Source organism: Zalophus californianus, chromosome 6 (genome assembly GCF_009762305.2).
Source record: "Zalophus californianus isolate mZalCal1 chromosome 6, mZalCal1.pri.v2, whole genome shotgun sequence".
In the NCBI taxonomy this organism is placed as follows: domain Eukaryota; kingdom Metazoa; phylum Chordata; class Mammalia; order Carnivora; family Otariidae; genus Zalophus; species Zalophus californianus.
The window spans coordinates 129,359,584-129,382,079 of record NC_045600.1 but is presented as its reverse complement, the minus strand read 5'-3'; the positions used below and the strand labels follow the sequence as shown (position 1 = coordinate 129,382,079).

The window sequence follows — 22,496 nt, the reverse complement described above, 5'->3', positions numbered from 1 at the left end:
CTGCATTGGGCTCCTTGCTCAGCAGGGAGCCCGCTTCTCCCACTGCCGGCCACTCCCCCTGCTTGTGTGAGCATGCACACGCTCTCTCTCTCTCTCTGACAAATAAATAAAATCTAAAAGTAAATAAATATATAAATAAATAAATAGAATCCAAGACCCAGTTGTATTCTGTCAACAAAATATATGCTTCAGATAATAAAGACATAAAAAGACTAATAGTAAAAAGATACAAAGAATGTATTCCATGCAAACAATAAGCATAAGAAAGATGATGGGTCTATATATTAATATCAGACAAAACAGACTTCATAACAAGAAATATTACTGAAGACAATTGGGGACTTCATTATGATAAAATGGTCAATATATCAGGTAGGTATAAAATCATAAATATAGATGTGACTGATAACAAAACTTCAAAACACATAAAGTAAAAACTAACACAACTAAAATGAGAGAGGAATCCACAATCATAGACTTTAACAAACTCTCAGAAATTGATAGAACTAGACAAAAATACCAGTAAGAATGTAGAAAATCTAAATGACATTATTAATTACCTTATCCCAACTGATATTTCCAGAACACTAAACCCAAAACCTGCAGAATATACATATTTCTTCAAGTCCACAGGGAATGTCTACCAATACAGACCATATAATGGGCCATTAAATGATTCTCAATAGTTTCTAAAATCTTAAAATGTAATAGACTACATTCTCTTACTGCAACAGAATTAAGTTAAAAATCAAAAATAAATAAGTAAAACATCTGAAATATCTGGAAATTTAAAACTTAAAGAACTCATAAAAACCACGAAGTAAATTAGAAAATATTTTGAACTGAATAATGAAAATTGGTAAACTGATAAAAAATAGATTTCATCAAAATTTCAAATGTCTGCTCTCTGAAAAATACTGTTGTGCCAAAATGAAAATGTTTTCCAAATACATATCTGATAAAGAACTACCATCTATAACATACAAAGAAACTGCATTAAGCAAACAACCCAATAAAATATGGGCTAAAATATGTAACAGACACTTAAAGAAGATATGTGACCATCAACAAAGCATATGAAAACATAATCAATATCGCTCACAATTAGGGAAATGCAAATTAAAATCAAAATTAAATACTACTTCCCACCTTGTAGAATAGGTAAAATTAAAAAGACTCACAATACCAAGTATTGGCAAGGAACTCTCACACATTGCTGGTGGCAACATGTATGTAATTATTCTAATGGAAATATTTTTATTCTGTCTCTCCAAAAATAAGCTAATCCAGCAAAAGGCAGTTAAAAAAAAAAAAAGTCTGAATTGAAAAGGTATACCTGAAACATATATTTTCTTTAATTTTATACTCGGTTGTACTTCTTAAATGAAATAAATTGAGTAACTAAAAGTCAATTGCCACTTAAAAAAATCAGTTCATGGATGAAACGATGTGACCCAGTAAGCAGCTTCAGAGAACTTTCCACCAAATTTGTGGAATTCATCGAAAATGAAGAAGAGGCAGAAATCCAAGCACCTCGTCTGGTCTGCCTCAGCTCGACATCTTAAGGTCCTCCTTCCACTCTGAGTTCTGGGTCAGCCTCGGGAAGAACGAGGCAGATAGAACCAACCTCTCTACTTGAGTGTCTGGACTGACCTTGACAAACAGTTAACTACCAGAGTTACTTGCATGGGAAACTGGTCATCTCACACTGAGAGGGAGAAAAGGGAGAAAAGTGGATTTGCTCCATCCTGGACCAGTGGAACAAACACACAGTGTGACAAAGCTCAACACCACAATCAGCCTTCTGATCCCCCTGAGAAAAACACGTAACCCAGGGGAACAGCATGTCCGTGGTGGTTCACCGGGAAACTATTCTTCCTCAAATTTAGGACTTAATAAGAACTGAAGGACAGGTCTGGGACTGCTTGGAGTAGAGATGTTGACAGCCTTTAAAAAATTCAAGAAAGTATTAAAGAAAACAACTTTAAAGAAAGAGACCTAATCCCTGAGGCAAAATGGTCCTAGTATCACACTCACTTCTCGTCGCAGCCCCTAAAAATAAGCCCCAGTATTTTACTCCGACCTTGTTATCATGGCCGACCTCCCTCTCCTCTGAGGTAATGTCTATAAATCTGGGCATCCAGTGTGCTTTTGTGCCACATGTCAGCTATTAGCAATGGTATTTTTCCTGACAGCTAATTGGTAACATTAAAGAAAAGAAATGGAGAGCATCGTGCTTTGCAGAGTCATTTTACACCATTAGCAGCAATAAGCATTTTATGAGGGACATGGCACTGCCTGGGAATCAAAAGGACACGCTTTTCACCCTATTTGCCAGTAAAATGAGCAATGAGAAAATGAAATCCATACCTTGGGTTTACTTGGGTTTATTTACAGGACAGCTGAATTAGTGACACTTCTGTGCCAGAAGATTCTCTCCAAGGAACACTTGTGCTGAGGGAGTCCTCGGAAGCAGGCAGACATCTAGGGAGCCTCCCCACCCCATCCCCTCGCCCCGACCCGGGGCAGCCTGTCCCTTACCTTTCCTTTTGGTTGTGTAAAATCCAACAGCTGATCCATCCCGCCACAGAATCTTTGCTTGCTCCTTCACAGAGTGAGGTAAAAAAAACATGTCACCGTCTTCCAAATTTCTCTCCAATCTTCCAAAAATAACGACGTTTAGAATGAAAAGCACAATCCTTTCCCCAAATGACCGAACCTTTGAAGGGAAAAAAAAAAAAAAAAAAAAAGAATAAGAAAGAACACGCAAATGAGAGAGGACAATCACATCCGATAAATTTTGCTCTTGGAATCAACCCACACATCGGGGCCAGGTGTGTGCGCCACCATCACACGATTCCTTTCATGCTCAAGAGCCAAAATGTGAACCATAGTTTCTCACCAGGGTTTTCACAACCCTGACCTTTCACACCCATCGGTCTCCAGGAGTGAGGGGCAGTGCCAGAGGGGTCTCCCAGGTTCCCTCCCGGGCCACCTATATGGAATGTAAGTAGACAGAGAACAATCCACTGTAGGTCAACAAAACAGTAAGTTACCTCCGGGGCGGTGGGGGGGCGGGGCATGCAAGCCATTTCAGCAGATCCCCTGGATGTGTCTAGAAATAAATCCAATCTGCCATTTTTAATGACAGTCCCAGAATTCTGGCCCTCAGAAGAATGGTTAAGAATTGGGGGCATCAAAAAAAGAATTGGGGGGATCAATGGCTACATCAGAAGCAGATGATTTTCAATGGTTTGTGATGTGGTAGATTTGGAGCACACACTACAGTCCCAATCCCAGAGAATTACCAGGAGTCAAGGGCCATCTTGTTCTAAGGCTATAAAATGAAACCACTTCTTGCCTCCCACAATGTCATGACAGGTGAGGAAACTATGTGGTCAGGGTCAGGCCCACACAGAGCTTTAGCATTAACAAGTCAAAATGACTTCATGGTCCCGCCTGTTAAAATTTTCTGCATTTGTATAGCCCACAGGTGGCAAATATGTGGCATAAACGGAGGCCTCCAGCTCCGGCACCCACAGCAGACATAACTAATCAATCCTACTCTCTGTGGCTGAGCCTGGACATGGTCACAGAGTCCTTCTAAATGCATTCCTCCAGACAACCACAAGCCAGCACTAAATGTGATTCTTCAGATGAACCTAGTCAACTATTGATCAAGTGACAGTATTGTTTTATTAAATTTTAACTCTGACAAGATTTCTATGTGACAGCCTGCTTGTGTGGGCATTTGTCACCCGTCCTATGCATCACCACGAGATCATCAATGCCATTAAATGGGCTGTGACTTCCACCCACAAGCTAGCATTTGAGTCTTTTACCCGCTGGGGAGGTCCTGATTTATAAGTAAGGAAATTGAAACTCAAGGAGGGTAAGTGATTACATTTATTGATTTCCCTGCCTTATTCCAAAGAGGACTTATGACAGCTGGATGAGGGCTCTGTCAGAGGTAGGCAGGCTCAAAACAACAGGCTAGGGCTTCTGAGTCCCAGGCTGGTGCACCTGCGACAGCCCAGCCCGTGGTTGCCTTCTGCATCTTCAGCCATTACAACCAAGGCTTTGGAAAAGGGAAGTTTAATATAAATATCTACACTTAGTTTTATATTGAATACTTAATCCTTAAAGTTTTATCATCATCATCATCATCATCATTTGTGACTGTGGCTTCTTAGCCTGGATTTGCTGAAAGATCTTTAGCAATGCCAACTCTCTGAGCCTCAGTTTCTTCCACTAATCAGGGGAGAAGTTTGCCTGAGTCGTCCTTAAAACACTTGTTTTTGGGGAAGGATGGGTAAAAAAAAAAACACTTGTTTTCAAATGCTCTAATAAAAAATAAGGCAGCTTGCTGCCCTCTTGCAAATGGCACAAAGTGTTTGGTGCCAATAAATTTATTAATTGGTCCAGAATGTAACAGTTCACCTTCATCTGGAGCCAAATCTTAAATGAGGAAACGCCTTGTGAAAACCACACCACCTCAGCTCTGAGAAGCCACCCCAATTTTGTATTTCAGACAGTAGTAGCCAAATCCAGTTCAGCTGTGAAGAATCACTAGCTGGTCACAAAACCTGAGTGGGGTGATGTGGGAGGTTATATTTTTCAACTTATAAAACCAAAAAGTTCAGAGGAAAGCCAGAAGAGAAAAGCAGATTGCATCTGGCAGAAAGGAAATATCCAATCAAAAACTGGCAGGAGAAAAAGGAGAAAAGAAAATGCACTTAATTTATCCAATTTCATTACGGGGGGGGGAGGGTCGGGGCAGGGAGAAATGTGTGATTCTGACTTAGAAACGTTTCTGGAAACACAAAACCAAGATCCAGTTCTAATCCCTCAATTAGGACCACTAATTATGTTAACAGAAAGAACATTGAGGCTTTTTTTTTTTTGCTAATTTATGAAGAATAGCTGGCTAAGAAACAAAACGTAATTAAAAGAAAAAAAAAAGCCAAGACCCCATATTCTACAGATGGAGAGGGAAACTATCTCCCTAGACGGGGCAGATCGATCTTTACAACACGGTTCATTAAGTGCAAGTAGCATCCAAGTTTCTTTCTGTCCATAACATAGGCCACATTTTCAGAAAATCTGGGGTTTCCCTCATCTAAACACGGAGGAATTGACACACAGAAGAAGTGACCACTCTTGTTCTGGGGGAAAAAAAATTTATTTAAAGAGCAAGTCAGACTCCTCCTGGCATTCAGAACCCCCAACCACTAAATACCTCTGGCCCACCTGTGGGAAGGGACCAGAACAGCAAGACAAATGAGTACGCCAGGCCATCCCACTGGGTACCCCACACTGATTGGCTGAATCTCAAGCCACTGTTAAATTTGCTGGGGGTGGGAGGAGGGGACACTTTTAAAAAACAGTATCTACTGCGTCAATTAAAACCAGACCTGAGGGCGCCTGGGTGGCTCAGTCGTTAAGCATCTGCCTTCGGCTCAGGTCATGATCCCAGGGTCCTGAGATTGAGCCCCGCATCAGGCTCCCTGCTCAGCGGGGAGCCTGCTTCTCCCTCTCCCACTCCCCCTGCTTGTGTTCCTTCTCTCGCTATGTCTCTCTCTGTCAAATAAATAAATAAAATTAAAAAAAAAAAAAAAACAGACCTGAAAATATCCTGCTGTTTGCAACAATATGGATGTAACTAGAGGGCATTATACTAAGTGAAATAAGTCAGGCAAAGACAAATACTGCATGATCTCATGTGCATGTGAAATCTTACAAAACCCAACTCATCGGAACAGAGAATAGAATGGTGATTACCAGAGGTTGGGGGTGGGAGAAGAGAGATGTCGGTCAAAAGGTACAAACTTCCAATTATAAGATGAATAAGTTCTGGGAATCTAATATACAGCAGGGTAATTATAGCTAATAATACTGTATTATATTAAAGTCACTAAGAGAGTAGATCTTAAATGTTCTCATCACAAAAAAAATGGTAATTATGTAATATGATGCAGGTGTTAGCCAACACCATGGTGGCCATCATTTTGCAATATTAAGTATTTCAGATCAACACCTTCTATGCCTCAAATTTACACAATGTTTATGTCAGATATATCTCAATAAAGCTGGGGAGGGGAAACAGGCATGAAAAAGACAACCCACAGATGGGAAAACAATATTTGCAAATCAAATATTGCAATATATGCAATAAGGATTTGCATCCAGAATCTATGGAAAATGTTTACAACTCATCAGTGAGACGTCAAATAACCCAATTAAAAAGTGGGCCAAGGATTTTAATAGATATTTTCCCAAAGGGGATATACAAATGGCCAATAAGTACATGAAAAAATGTTTAACTCCCCTAGCCATCAGAGAAAAGCAGCTCAAGACCACAATAAGATACCACTTCCCACCCAGTAGGACGGAGAGCATTAAAAAAACAGACAATAACAAGTGTCAGGGAAGACATGGAGAGATGGAAGCCATCAGATGTTACCAGTGGGACTGTTAAACGGTACACCTGCTGTGGAAAATAGTTCGGTGGTTCCTCAACAAGTTATATAGAGAATTACCATATGACAAGCAATTCCGCTCCTGGGTATATACCCAAGAGAACTGAAAACATATAAGCTCACAAAAACTTATGCACAAATGTTCATAGTGGCATCGTTCCTAATGGCCAAAAGGTGGAAACAACTCATGTGTCCATCTACAGATACATGGATAAACATACATGCTGTAGCCATGCAGTGGGATATGACCCAGCCATAAAAAGGAAGGAGGCTCTAACACATACTACAATGTGGATGAACCTTGAAAACATTATGCTCAGGGAGAGAAGCCGGACACAAAAGGCTACATATTATACAATTCTAGGGATGCAAAATGTCCAGGATAGACAAATCCATAGAGACAAAAAGTAGATTCCTCGCCAGGGGCTGCGGAAAGAGGGAAATGAGGGGTGACCGCTGATGGGTAAGGGGTTTCTTTTTGGGGTGATGAAAACATTATAGAATTCAATAGTGGTGACTGATGCACATCTCTGCAAATACTGAAAATCACTGAATTGTACACTTTGAAAGGATGAAATTTATGGTATGTGAATTATATCTCAATGAAGTTGTTGTTTAAAGGGAAAAAAACTGAATTTGTTTTTGTTTTTGTTTTTTTAAATTGTTCAAGAGAAGGAAAAAACCCAGATTATCAATTCGTTCTCTAAACCAAACCCAAAAGAATACTGATACTTCATTCAGTATTTGTAGGTCCCAATGAGGGAGATCAAGTGGAATTCCAAACAACTGTGGACAGATCCACCATTTCAAGACTGCCAAGAAGCACCTATGGAATTAAGATAAATATGCCAATCAAATGAAAATGGACAGACGTGAGGCAAATAGTCTAAATTCTTCACTAGTTACTACCTTTCTCGTCAGCTGGTGACCCAGCCAAACTGCACTTGAGCAGACACCACAGGGACTCGGAGGAGCTGCTGTGGCACCTGCCCTCACCCCTGCCATCCTAGGTTTTGGCTTTACAGTGGCTCCATAAAGCCCATTAAAGACCTCCAGGGCTGATATCAACGAGACTGGAGTTTGTCTCCAGTTCAATCACTCTCTAGCTGTGTGGCTCAGCCTCAATTTCTTCATCTGCAAAACAAATACCTTGAGGATTCTAAAATTAGATAATCCCTATAAAGAGTCTGAGGACATAGGCGAGCACCTAACACAATGTTCGACTCAGAGTAAGTACCAAAAAACATTACTTGGACGCAATAGGCAAAATTTTCCTACACACTAGAGAGACGATGGGGATTTAAGTTTTAAAACGAAAACATGAGAGGCCACTCAGGAAGGTTAAGAGAGATCTGCCAATAGCCTGATGTCTGTTGCATAGAGCCTTTTATTACTATTTTCCTTACTGGCAGGGCATTCTAGATTTAATCTCATCCCCCAGAAAGATGTTGCAAGCCCTAACGCCCAGTACTTGGGAATGTGACTTATTTAGAAATAGAGTCTCTACAGATGATCAAGTGAAGATGAGGTTATTAGGGTGGGCCCTAATCCAAGATGATTGGTGTCCATATAGGAAGGGGGGATCTGAACACAGAGAGAGACCCTCACTGAGGGAAGATGATGTGAAGACATGGGGAGAAGGCCATCTCCAGGCCAAGGAATGCCTGAGGCCCCCAGCAGCTAGCTAGGACAGACACCTGAAACAGATTCTCCCTCATGGCCCTCAGAAGGAACCCTGGTTTCAGGCTTATAGTCTCAGGGCCTATGAGACAACACATTTCTGCTGTTTCAGCGCCGCGCCCCACCCCCACCCCGTCTGTGAAACTTTGTTTCAGCAGCCTTAGAAGATTAATCCACCAAGGCAGACTGCTTTCAATTATTAACATGATAATAAGCACAGTGACTTTAAAACCTGTTTTGCACTATTTCAGTCTACACAACCTCACCTTCATCAGACCTTCTCTGGCAGGATCAGAGGTTCGTAGGACGTCTTCAGTGGGCCACCAGGACTCCTTTATGTAAACAGCCACCACTAAAGAGAAAGCCAAGAGAAAATGATGATATGCGCACAGCCAGCCAGCCACTAGAGGGGCGGTTTCACCAGCCTGCAGCTACTGTCAAGGTGCACAGATAAGTATGTGTGGGTAAAGCAGGTGATGTTTCTAGAGCTAAGTTCTCCAAGAGCACTGACCAGGACAGAGTGACCACTCTCACCTGAAGGTCTTCACAGAGGTCTTCGCAGATGGCCCATTCCCGCCTCCAAAACAGTAGGTTACGTGTCCCGATGTTATTGGGCAAAAAGCGCTATACACCAAATTCGATGGAAAAGAATTACATCTTTTTGTTCCAAAGTCCAGTTATGTGCCACAACTCAGAACTCCCCACGGAGTCAAATCCAACATTATTGAAAGCCATCGAGCACAGAATCTTTTTCTTTTTTTAAGATTTTATTTATTTATTTGAGAGAGAGAGAGACCATGAGCAGGCACAGGGACAGAGGGAGAGAGAGAGGCAGACTCCCCGCTGTGCAGGGAGCCTGACGTGGGGCTCGATCCCAGGACACTGAGATCATAAGATGAGCTGAAGGCAGATGCTTAACCAACGGAGCCACCCAGGCGCCCCTCGAGCACAGAATCTTCTTATCGCCCTCAGCACTGGGCCTGGTACTGGCTTCTTTTCCATGATTTTTTTTCCCTTCCCATAGTGATACTGCCACCTGCGTTTTTCTGAGGAGGACACTGACACTCTGAGAGGTAAAGTAGCCTGAAGGCAGCTGGAGAGGGGGGCCTGAGGTGGGTCCACCCCTGAGCCATGGACTCCAAGTGTGGTGCTCTCTCGCAGAGGCCAGAACTGAGTCAGCTGTTAGGAAATGGGGTGAATCATGCAAGGGTGGCGGGAGTGCCTTTGAATAAGGATGCTCTGGGGCTGGACCTGCAGGAGAAGGAAGAGAGACATCTCTCCCCCCTCTACTCCTGCCCCACCCCAATCTAGACAGTCCCTGAGGCCTGTGGATTCTGCCCATTCCATGTTGGGCAAGGGTCCTACTATTGTAGGGGTGACGTTGGAACAACCTCAACCTCACTAAGCCCCAGGCTCCTCATCAGAGTTGCCCAAACTGATCACCCAAGGTGGCTGACCAGTTCCAGTGAGGACTGGGTGTCAAACACCCACCACAGAACCCTGTGTGTCAAATGTGCTCAGTGACAACTGATCAAAGTCAGCTCTCCCCCCTCCCCCCGCCCCACCCATGCCCCTGCCACCAAATCAATCAGTTCCACCTGCCACCTCGTGATGGGCTCCATCCCCTCCTCCCCAACCCCAGATGCCAGCAGGGTCCAGGCCACCATGCACAGAAGACCGTGACAGTACATCACCTGGTTCCCTGCCTCAGTCTCCCCCACTGATCCATCCCTACCAAGTGGCCACTCCAAAGGCAAATCTAATCATAGGGATTCCATTTAAACACCAAAGTTACTTTGGTTGTATTCTGGGGTGTTTTTTTTTATTAAGATCATTTTTTACAGCAGCTTTAGGTTCACAGCAAAATTGGGAGATAGTTACAGAGACTTCTCATGTACCCTCTGCCTGCACATACGTATAGCATCCCCACCATCAACATCTGCACCAGAGTAGAAACATGTATTACAACTGATGACACAGACACATCAAAGTCACCCAAAGCTCATGATCTACATTAGAGTCCACTCTTGTTCTACATTCTATGGGTTTGGACAAATGTGTAATGACATGCATCTATCATTATGGATCATACAGAGTATTTTCACTGCCCTAAAAATTCTCTGGTCTCCATCTATTAACCCCTTGCTCTCATCCCCCACTCCAACCCTGGGAACCACTAATTTTTTTTTTTTAAGTCTCTATACTTTTGCCTTTTCTAGAATGTCATTTAATTGGACTCATATGGTTTGTAGTCCTTTTCAGATTCGCTTCTTTCACTTAGTAATATGCCTTTAAGGTTCCTTCCTGTCTTTTTCTGGCTAGAGATCTCAAAAATCTTTTTTAGCACTGAATAATATTCCGTTGTCTGGATGTACCACAATTCACAATTTCTCCTCTGGTATCTTTTTTTCTACCCCTTTTATTAAAAAATGCCATTTTTATATCAGCTTCTCAAGCCAGGCGTCTGAGCCTGAGGGGTCCAGAAGCCACACAATAAAAAGATGCACCTTCCCAGTCAAATCTTTTTAGCTGAAGATGTGTAGGAAAATAACATGGAACAGAAAACAACAGTCAGGAAGGGGGCGGAGCAAGATGGCGGAGGAGTAGGAGACCTAGATTTCGTCTGGTCTCAGGAATTCAGCTGAATAGGGATCAAAACCATTCTGAACACCTACGAACTCAACAGGAGATCGAAGAGGAGAGTAGCAACAACTCTCTGAACAGAGAAGCGACCACTTACTGGAAGGTAGGACGTGCGGAGAAGTGAACCCGAGGCGATATTCGGGAGGATAGACGGCGGGGGAGGGGCCTCCGTCGGCCGCTTCTGGCAAGTGCTAGAGCCGCGGAGCACAAAATCGGACCTTTTAGAAGTTGGCTCGGCGGAGGGACGTCGCTGCAGTGGCTAAGCGGGGGGTGGAGTCCTCCCGGGACAGTGTGGTCTCAGGACCCTTGGGGTCACAGAGAGACCAGGGGTGCCTGAGTGCGCCAGAGCTCCCAGGTATCAGAGCGGGGAAGCCGGCTGCAGAGACGGAGCAGAGTCGCGGGCTCTCAGCTCGGGGTTGCCATAAACTGTGATCTGCGGCCCAGTCGGGGCACGGCTCCTCCAGCAGGGACCCAACAAGCAGCAGATCCGGGGAGACTCCCCTTCCTTCCCGGGGAGGAGCGGTGCGGGAACGCACTGCAGGGATCTGCTGGGTTTGGAGACTCCGCGCGGGGTCAGGTGCCAGAGATAGCAACGCTCGATCACAGGCCGGGTGAGCACAGAGTGCGGCCGGAGACCGGGGACACGGAAGTGACTGCTTTTCTCTGGGGGCGCACTGAGGAGCGGGGCCCCGAGTTCTCAGCTCCTCCGGGTGGAGATTGGGAGGCCACCATTTCTGCCCTGGTCCTCCAAAGCTGTACCAAGAGCTTGCAGGGAACAAAAGCTCCTGAGAGCAAACCGGAGCAGCTTCCTTAGCCCGGACCGACAAGGGCGGAGCAATTCTGCCTCCGGCAAAGACATTTGGAAACCACAGCAACAGGCCCCTCCCCCAGAAGATCAGCACAAACAGCCAGCAAGCCAAGACCAAGTTGATCAATCAAGGGGAATGGGAGAACTCCAGCGCTAGGGGAATACTACACATAGATTCATGGCTTTTTTTTTTTTTTTTTTACCATGATTCATTATTTCATCAAAGTTAATTTTTGTTGACTATTTTTTTTATTTTTCTTTTTCCCTTTTTCAACCAACATCTTATCAATCCCCTTTTAAAAAAAAAAAAAACATTTTTTATTTTTCATTTTTAGAGTCATATTTTATCCCTTCATAGTAGTTACCCTTATTTTTGGCATATATATATAAGTTGTTCTCTCTTTAAAATTTTGAGGTACAGTTTCTTCTAACAGATCAAAATATACCCTAAATCACTAGTGTATGGCTTTGTTCTAGTCTCCTGCCTGATCACATTCTCTCCCTTTTTCTTTTTATTTTTTCTTAAATCTTCTTTCCTATTTCAAACAACTTATCTTACCAAGTCCTTTTATAAAATCTTTTATAATTTTCATCTTTACAGTCATCTTCCATCCCTTCATTGTATCAACCCTTATTTTGTACATATATGTCTTTCTTTCTTTAAAATTTTAGGAGGCACTTTTTTCTAACAGACCAAAATACGCCCAAAATCTAGTGTGTGGCACTGATCTATGCACTAGCCTGATCATATTTGATCATATTCTGCTTTTTTTGTATTGTTTTGTTTTTATCTTTTTTTTTCTTTTTTTTTTTCTCTTTCTTTTTTCTTTCTTTCCCTTTCTTTTCCCCTGGTTTCAGGTCTTTTCTGATTTGTATACAGTATATTTGCTGGGGACGTTGTAAACCTGTTAGCATTTTGTTCTCTCATTCATCTATTCTCCTCTGGACAAAATGACAAGACGAAAGAAATCACCTCAGCAAAAAGAACAAGAGGTAGTACCGTGAGCCAGGGACCTACTCAATACGGACATTAGTACGATGTCAGACCTAGAGTTCAGAATCATGACTTTAAAGATACTAGCTGGGCTTGAAAAAAGCGTGGAAGTTATTAGAGAAACCCTTTCTGGAGAAATAAAAGAACTAAAATCTAACCAAATCGAAATCAAAAAGGCTATTGATGAGGTGCAATCAAAAATGGGGGCACTAAATGCTAGGATAAATGAGGCAGAAGAGAGAATCAGCGATATAGAAGACCAAATGATGGAAAATAAAGAGGCTGAGAAAAAGAGAGAGAAACAACTACAGGATCACGAGGGCAGAATTCGAGAGATAAGTGATACGATAAGACGAAACAACATTAGAATAATTGGGATCCCAGAAGAAGAAGAGAGAGAGAGAGGGGCAGAAGGTATATTGGAGCAAATTATAGCAGAGAACTTCCCTAATGTGAGGAAGGAAACAGGCATTAAAATCCAGGAGGCACAGAGAACCCCTCTCAAAATCAATAATAATAGGTCAACACCCCGACATCTAATAGTAAAACTTACGAGTCTCAGAGACAAAGAGAAAATCCTGAAAGCAGCTCGGGAGAAGAGATATGTAACCTACAATGGTAGAAACATTAGATTGGCAACAGACCTATCCACAGAGACCTGGCAGGCCAGAAAGGACTGGCAAGATATCTTCAGAGCACTAAACGAGAAAAATATGCAGCCAAGAATACTATATCCAGCTAGGCTATCATTGAAAATAGAAGGAGAGATAAAAAGCTTCCAGAACAAACAAAAACTAAAGGAATTTGCAAACACGAACCCAGCCCTCCAAGAAATATTGAGAGGGGTCCTCTAAGCAAAGAGAGAACCTAAAAGCAGCAAAGAGCAGAAACGAACACAGACAACAGACAGTTAACAGTCACCTTACAGGTAATACAATGGCACTAAATTCATACCTTTCAATAGTTACCCTGAATGTAAATGGGCTAAATGCCCCAATCAAAAGACACAGGCTATCAGATTGGATTAAAAAACAAGACCCATCAATATGCTGTCTGCAAGAGACTCATTTTAGACCCAAAGACACCCCCAGATTGAAAGTGAGGGGGTGGAAAACCATTTACCATGCTAATGGACACCAAAAGAAAGCTGGGGTGGCAATCCTTATATCAGACAAACTAGATTTTAAAACAAAGACTGTAATAAGAGATGAGGAAGGACACTATATCCTACTTAAAGGGTCTATCCAACAAGAAGATCTAACAATTGTAAATATCTATGCCCCGAACATGGGAGCAGCCAATTATATAAGGCGATTAATAACAAAAGCAAAGAAACACATTGACAACAATACAACAATAGTGGGGGACTTTAACACCCCCCTGACTGAAATGGACAGATCATCTAAGCAAAAGATCAACAAGGAAATAAAGACTTTAAATGACACACTGGACCAAATGGACTTCACGGACATATTCAGAACATTCCATCCCAAAGCAACGGAATACACATTCTTCTCTAGTGCCTATGGAACATTCTCCAGAATTGATCACATCCTAGGTCACAAATCAGGTCTCAACCGGTACCAAAAGATTGGGATCATTCCCTGCATATTTTCAGACCACAATGCTTTGAAACTAGAACTCAACCACAAGAGGAAAGTCGGAAAGAACTCAAATACATGGAGGCTAAAGAGCATCCTACTAAAGAATGAATGGGTCAACCAAAAAATTAAAGAAGAATTAAAAAAATTCATGGAAACCAATGAAAATGAAAACACAACTGTCCAAAATTTTGGGGATACAGCAAAGGCAGTCCTGAGAGGAAAGTATATAGCAATACAAGCCTTTCTCAAGAAACAAGAAAGGTCTCAAATACACAACCTAACCCTACACCTAAAGGAGCTGGAGAAAGAACAGCAAATAAAGCCTAAACCTAGCAGGAGAAGAGAAATCATTAAGATCAGAGCAGAAATCAATGAACTAGAAACCAAAAGAAGAGTAGAACAGATCAACGAAACTAGGAGCTGGTTCTTTGAAAGAATTAACAAGATTGATAAACCCCTGGCCAGACTGATCAAAAAGAAAAATGACCCAAATCAACAAAATCATGAATGAAAGAGGAGAGATCACAACCAACACCAAAGAAATACAAACAATTATAAGAACATATTATGAGCAACTCTATGCCAGCAAATTAGATAACCTGGAAGAAATGGGTGCATTCCTAGAGATGTATCAACTACCAAAATTGAACCAGGAAGAAATAGAAAACCTGAACAGACCTATAACCACTAAGGAAATTGAAACAGTCATCAAAAATCTCCCAAGAAACAAAAGCCCAGGGCCAGATGGCTTCCCAGGGGAATTCTATCAGACATTTCAAGAAGAATTAATACCTATTCTCCTGAAACTGTTCCAAAAAATAGAAATGGAAGGGAAACTTCCAAACTCATTTTATGAGGCCAGCATTACCTTGATCCCAAAACCAGACAAAGACCCCATCAAAAAAGAGAATTACAGACCAATATCCTTGATGAACATGGATGCAAAAATTCTCACCAAAATACTAGCCAATAGGATCCAACAGTACATTAAAAGGATTATTCACCATGACCAAGTGGGATTTATTCCTGGGCTGCAAGGCTGGTTCAACATCCGCAAATCAATCAACGTGATACAATACATTAACAAAAGAAAGAACAAGAATCATATGATCCTCTCAATAGATGCAGAAAAAGCATTTGACAAAGTACAACATCCTTTCTTGATCAAAACTCTTCAGAGTATAGGGATAGAGGGTACATACCTCAATATCATAAAAGCCATCTATGAAAAACCTACAGCGAATATCATTCTCAATGGGGAAAGGCTGAGAGCTTTTCCCCTAAGGTCAGGAACGCGGCAGGGATGTCCATTCTCACCACTGCTATTCAACATAGTATTAGAAGTCCTAGCCACAGCAATCAGAAAACAAAAAGAAATCCAAGGCATCCAAATCGGCAAAGAGGAAGTCAAACTCTCACTCTTTGCAGATGATATGATACTGTATGTGGAAAACCCAAAAGACTCCACCCCAAAACTGCTAGAACTCATACAAGAATTCAGTCAAGTAGCAGGCTATAAAATCAATGCACAGAAATCAGTGGCATTCCTATACACCAACAACAAGACAGAAGAGAGACAAATCAAGGAGTCGATCCCATTTACAATTGCACCCAAAACCATTAGATACCTAGGAATAAATCTAACCAAAGAGGCAAAGGATCTGTACTCAGAAAACTATAAAATACTCAGGAAAGAAATTGAAGAAGACACAAAGACATGGAAAAACCTTCCATGCTCATGGATTGGGAGAACCAACATTGTGAAGATGTCAATGCTACCTAGAGCAATCTACACATTCAATGCAATCCCCAACAAAATACCATCCACTTTTTTCAAAGAAATGGAACAAATAATCCTAAAATTTGTATGGAACCAGAAGAGACCCAGAATAGCCAGAGGAATACTGAAAAAGAAAAGCAAAGCTGGCGGCATCACAATTCCGGACTTCCAGCTCTATTACAAAGCTGTCATCATCAAGACAGTATGGTACTGGCACAAAAACAGACACATAGATCAATGGAACAGAATCGAGAGCCCAGAAATGGACCCTCAACTCTATGGTCAACTTATTTTTGACAAAGCAGGAAAGAATGTCCAATGGCAAAAAGACAGTCTCTTCAACAAATGGTGTTGGGAAAATTGGACAGCCACATGCAGAAGAATGAAACTGGACCATTTCCTTACACCACACACAGAAATAGACTCCAAATGGTTGAAAGACCTAAATGTGAGACAGGAGTCCATCCAAATCCTAAAGGAGAACACAGGTAGCAACCTTTTCGACCTTAGCCGCAGCAACTTCTTCCTAGAAACATCGCCAAAGGCACGGGAAGCCAGGGCAAAAATGAACTATTGGGATTTCATCAAGATAAAAAGCTTTTGCACAGCAAAAGAAACAGTCCACAAAACCAAAAGACAACCGACGGAATGGGAGAAAATATTTGCAAATGACATATCAGATAAAGGGCTAGTATCCAAAATCTATAAAGAACTTATCAAACTCAACACCCAAAGAACAAATAATCCAATCAAGAAATGGGCAGAAGACATGAACAGACATTTTTCCAAAGAAGACATCCAAATGGCCAACAGGCACATGAAAAAGTGTTCAACATCGCTCGGCATCAGGGAAATCCAAATCAAAACCTCAATGAGATACCACCTCACACCTGTCAGAATGGCTAAAATTAACAAGTCAGGGAACGACAGATGTTGGCGGGGATGTGGAGAAAGGGGAACCCTCCTACACTGTTGGTGGGAATGCAAGCTGGTGCAACCACTCTGGAAAACAGTATGGAGGTTCCTCAAACAGTTGAAATTAGAGCTACCGTTCGATCCAGCAATTGTACTACTGGGTATTTACCACAAAGATACAAATGTAGGGACCCGAAGGGGTACATGTACCCCAATGTTCATAGCAGCAATGTCCACAATAGCCAAACTGTGGAAAGAGCCAAGATGCCCATCGACAGATGAATGGATAAAGAAGCCCTGGTATATATACACAATGGAATATTATGCAGCCATCAAAAGGAATGAGATCTTGCCATTTGCAACGACGTGGATGGAACTGGAGGGTGTTATGCTGAGTGAAATAAGTCAATCAGAGAAAGACATGTATCACATGACCTCACTGATATGAGGAATTCTTAATCTCAGGAAACAAACTGAGTGTTACTGGAGTGGTTGGGGGTGGGAGGGATGGGGTGGCTGGGTGATAGACATTGGGGAGGGTATGTGCTACGGTGAGCGCTGTGAATTGTGCAAGACTGTTGAATCACAGATCTGTACTTCTGAAACTAATAATGCAACATATTTTAAGAAAAAAGAAAAAGAAGAAGATAACAGGAGAGGAAGAAAAGGGGAGTATGTCAGAGGGGGAGACGAACCATGAGAGATGATGGACTCTGAAAAACAAACTGAGGGTTCTAGAGGGGAGGGGGGTAGGGGGATGGGTTAGCCTGGTGATGGGTATTGAGGAGGGCACGTTCTGCATGGAGCACTGGGTGTTAGGAACAAACAATGAATCATGGAACACTGCATCAAAAACTAATGATGTAATATATGGTGATTAATATAACAATAAAAAAATTAAAAAAAAATAAAACAACAGTCATTTGGACATTTATATAAGGCTCAAGACTTTAAAACCAATTTTGTGGGCCAATCAGGTTAAGCCTGCTACCATCTTCTTCCCTATTTCTGCCTGCTTTTTGAGGAACTTTAGTAGAAAATTCTGTAAGGACCAGGTTACAATGACATTAGTCAGTTATTAAGCATTAACTCTGCCCAGCCAGCCCCACCTCCCCAAAGACCAATAGCGTCTAATCCACTATGTCAGTTTCATATCATTGGTGAATTTCATCATCAGCAATAGTTCCAAAATTGATTGAGCTGGCTGAGAGAGAAGGCCAATTAAATGTTTGACACCTGCCTTCATTTATTCAATTAAATTCATGTTCAAAATGGCACCTACTAGAACTTACAGGAGGTTTATAAAGCCATAAGGATTATTTTCCTGCTTAACAAGGTGAATCAGTAAAAGATGTTCCATTTACTAATACGGTATATTACTGTAATACAGATGTTCAATTTGCTAAGACAGTTTCAAACAGGACACGTGTTATGATTTGGCATTTGTGTGGCACCTTACAAGTTTCATGGTGTACCGCAGAGCATTAATTAGTCACACAAGTTGTCACAAATTAGATTGAACTGTTTTTTTCAAAATGAATCTGAAGCTGCTAAGGATACATAACAATGAAGGGGAAGTCCAATCAAATTTAACAGGCCTAAAATAAATTGTCCTCCAAACCAACTCTTAAAAAAACAAACAAACAAACAAACAAAAAAAAAAAAATCAGCCTTCTGGAAATGAGCTGCTTTTGATCAGAGAAGCATAATTCCTAGTCAAGAGGAAACAGTACAAGAGAATGGTGGCAGAGGCCTGGGAGAGAGACTGTATCCAGCTCAGCAAGAACAGACAGATCCTGGGGACTCTGACAGGCACTGCAGAATCAGCCTCAGGGCATCACCTGAAACCCTGAAGCCAGCAAGTTCCAAGAGTTAGAAAGTGGAAGCCACATATCTGTGGTTTTAAAAGAAAAAAATTGATCCGTCTCCTCTAGGCTGTCTCCCATGTAGGGCCTGAGCAGAGACCGGACGTTCGTAGAAGGCTGTCCAGTGGTGACAACATCCAAGAGGGTGTTGTGAGTTAAAAGCCAGCCTCACTGCGTGAATTTAATTTCTCTGCCCCCTGCCCTGAATGACAGGTGATGTGGACCACAGAGAAATGTCAGTAATGGATTCTATTCTGTGACACTCCAAGGTTTCCCAAACAAGTTAAGACAGTGAGGTCCCTAAGCCTAAATCCCAGTGGCCTGGCTTCACTGAAGCCCCCGCATGATCAACTGTATTCAACTACCTGAATTCAGTCCCTGAACGCATGAACAGTGCTGTCTGTCCTAGGCCCCCAGCGGCTGATGAGTAAGTCCCCATCCTTGCCCCTGGGGGTTGGCAGGCTGCGGAGGAAGAGAGCGAGCGATAATCAAGCTGCCCCACTATAGGCCGGGGCATGAAAGGTGCTGAACTCGAGATGGGAGCCAACGTGTCACCGGGACCCCGAGGAGGGAGGCAATTCTGTGGAGGGGTGCTGGGAAGGCATCCCTAGGGATTTCCGACAGCTCGGGTTCTGGATCTACGGGTAAGGTTTCAACAGGCAGAGACAACAGGCAAGGGCGCTACAGGCAGGTTAACCTGTGAGCAGAGGCACAGAGTCCTACAAGTTCAAGGCCACTCTCAGGGCATCTCAACAGCAGGGATAGCTGGAATGAGGCCTAAGCAATGGAAAGACAGGGCTGCAAACATTGATGACAACGAGGCCTCAGAATACAAAGCTGATATACAAAAGCCAACTGCTTTCCCATATACCAGCCATGAACAAGTAGAATTTGAAAATAAAAAACACAATACCATTTACATCAGCACCTCCAAAAATGAAATACTTAGGTATAAATCTAACAATATATGGTACAAGCTCTACAAGGAAAATTATAAAACACTGAAAAACAAAATCAAAGAACTGAATAATGAAACATTCTATGTTCATGGATAAAATGACTCAATATTGTCAAGATGTCAGTTCTTCCCAATTTGATCTATTGATTCAAATCAATCCCAATCAAAATCCCAACAAGTTATTTTGTGGATATCAACACACTGATCCTAAAGTTTATACGGAAAGGCAAAAGACCCAGAATAGCCAACACGAGATTGAAGGAGAATTTGGAGGAATGACCCTACCCAACTTCAAGACTTACTATAAAACGGCAGTAATCAAGACAGTGTGGTTTGGTGAAAGAAAAGACAAAAAGATCAATGGAACAGAATGAGAAGCCCAGAATTAGTTCCCCATAAATACAGTTCACTGACCTTTGACAAAGGAGCAAATACAATACAATGGAACAAAGAAAGTCTTTCCAACAGATGGTGCTGGAACAGCTGGGCATCCACACACACAGAAATGAAGCTAGACGCAGACCTCTCGCCCTCACAAACATCTTCTCAACAAAATGTGAGCTTCATCCACTCACCAATCTCTGACGGACTTTGCTGCCAGTGGAGAGCCGGATGACATAAAGCATTTAGATGTGGCCCCATGCACCCATGTAGGGAAAAGACCACAGCCTTCAGAACCAGATGGGGTTCAAATTCTGGCTTCTCCAATTACAAGTTATGTGACCTTAGCCCCCTCCCCAGCCTCAAGTTCCCCACCTGTCAAGTGGAGACCACAACATCCTCCCACCTGATCATTACCCAGGTTAGGTGAAAGAGCTCACCTCCTCAAACTGCTTTTCCTAAGGTGTTGGAAGCTTGTCAGCAGTTTCCAGAAACTTCCTCCACTTGCTTCAAGTGGTGCTCTGGGATTTCGAAGAAGTATGAAAAGCCCTTTGTTACTTGTTGGCTTTTGTCAGTGAAACAATGGAAACAAGCGTGCTTCATAACATTCCCCTCTCTTCCTGGGAACTCCCATTCCAAACTTTCTGCTCTGGTTTGCACGGAAACGTCTGTCTTTCTCCCCCCAGCTTGACTATTGCTGTCCTGTCTGCTCCCTCAAGTGGATATAGGTTTCTACCCAGCACATCTTCTCATGCCCGCTCCTTTTTCTGTCAGGGGGTGTGAAGCTGACCACCACGTCCCTCGCTTTCTCCTTCCAAGGCTGTGGGCACACATCATGCTTGATTAAGACACGCACTTCAGGGGCGCCTGGGTGGCTCAGTCGGTTAAGCGGCTGCCTTCGGCTCGGGTCGTGATCCCGGGGTCCTGGGATCGAGCCCCGCATCGGGCTCCCTGCTCAGCGGGAAGCCTGCTTCTCCCTCTCCCACTCCCCCTGCTTGTGTTCCCTCTCTTGCTGTGTCTCTCTCTGTCAAATAAATAAAATCTTTAAAAAAAAAAAAAAAAGACACGCACTTCAACCCAGCCGGTACCTCCCAACAAAATTTTTAAAACTTTCATCTTGCCTACTAAGATTTCTTAAGGGAGCTAACTCCTTTTTTATTTAAAAACATGCTCTTTATAATGAATCAATAAACAAAGCAGTCATTGTTGAGAGGATGACACGATGTTTCCACAGCACGGGACAGGGAGAGCTGGTTGTCACCTATCACCTCAGAAGGATGGGCTGTGACGAGAGAGGGGAGCTTCCCTGAGGAGGATTCTGAGGCCACGTTCCAAATCGGCAAGGAGGAAGGAGCGCTGGGCTGGAATAGCAACAGGTTGCACCTGTCCTCCCTCCTCATCTGCTCCAGCACAGGGGACAACGACAGGATGCACCCCAGGGGTACACAGACCCTCCAAAGGTCACAACTCTGAAGCACTTGCTGCTCATTGAACCCACGCGCTGAGTCACTAGGATGTGCGAAGCACATAATAAATCCACTCAAGGAATTCAATTTAGACTCTGGCTTAAGACACTGACAGCTCAGAGGACTGACAGTGTCTGGGACATGAAGCAGAAGAAAGCAAAATCGGATCAGGACAGCAGAGGGAAGAAGCAGGCATTCCTACCGAGGGGCCGGGAGAGTCTTTGGTGGAAGGTGTCCGCAGCAGGCCTCCAGAAGCAGTCAGGCCCAGGCAGGAAAGGGGACTCCAGGTGGCGCAGGGGACAGAGCCTCAGAGATGTGAGGGCACACAGCATGCTGGGCAACGGGCAGGAAGGCGCAGGGAGAAGGCCAGTCAGGGAGGACTCGAGGGCCCTTCTCTGGACACCACCGCCAGCCCCCATGCTTTGGAGGCAATAAAGGGATATGACCCAGTTACAGTTCTAAAACAATAACGTGTCCCACAACCACAGGTGCAGGCACTCAGCCAGCGTCTGGCACGACGCCAAGGGCGGGACCTCGGTTCCTGCTTGCCACAGCTGGTTCTTGTGTTCCAGCCGAGGCTCAGAGGGGTGAAGAAACCTGCTCAAGGGCATGTGCCTACAAACAGCACCACCGGGGCTGGATGTGAACGGGGTCCTGCTGGGTCCGGAGCCCCGGTGCTCCAGGCGAAGGAATGGACAGAGAGCCAAGAGGACAGAGCCAAGGTCCAGGCCCCCGTGAAAGCTCACAGAGTCGGAGAGAGAGAAATGAAGGACGAGGAAGAGACAAGCCAAGACACTATGACAAGAAAGGAGAGACCAGCACGGAAAGACCTTACCGCAGTGGATGCCTGAGGATTTCATTTTGCACTTCGGGAGGGGGCGGGGTCGGCCATTTACTCAGCACTGACAAGTGCCAGGCACTGT

General features: G+C 43.2%; 1 protein-coding gene across 5 annotated transcripts in view; it reads right to left on the bottom strand.

The window, feature by feature from the left end:
* FAM169B (family with sequence similarity 169 member B) overlaps positions 1-22,496 on the bottom strand; it is an 88,078-nt gene that overhangs the window by 32,372 nt on the left and 33,210 nt on the right. For all 5 annotated transcript variants that reach the window (XM_027571526.2, XM_027571524.2, XM_027571527.2 and 2 more), the window contains 2 exons: positions 8,426-8,511; positions 2,542-2,719 (listed from right to left, as the gene is read on the bottom strand). In XM_027571526.2, the coding sequence (XP_027427327.1) occupies positions 2,542-2,719; positions 8,426-8,511 (264 nt within the window). The remainder of the gene's footprint in view (positions 1-2,541; positions 2,720-8,425; positions 8,512-22,496) is intronic.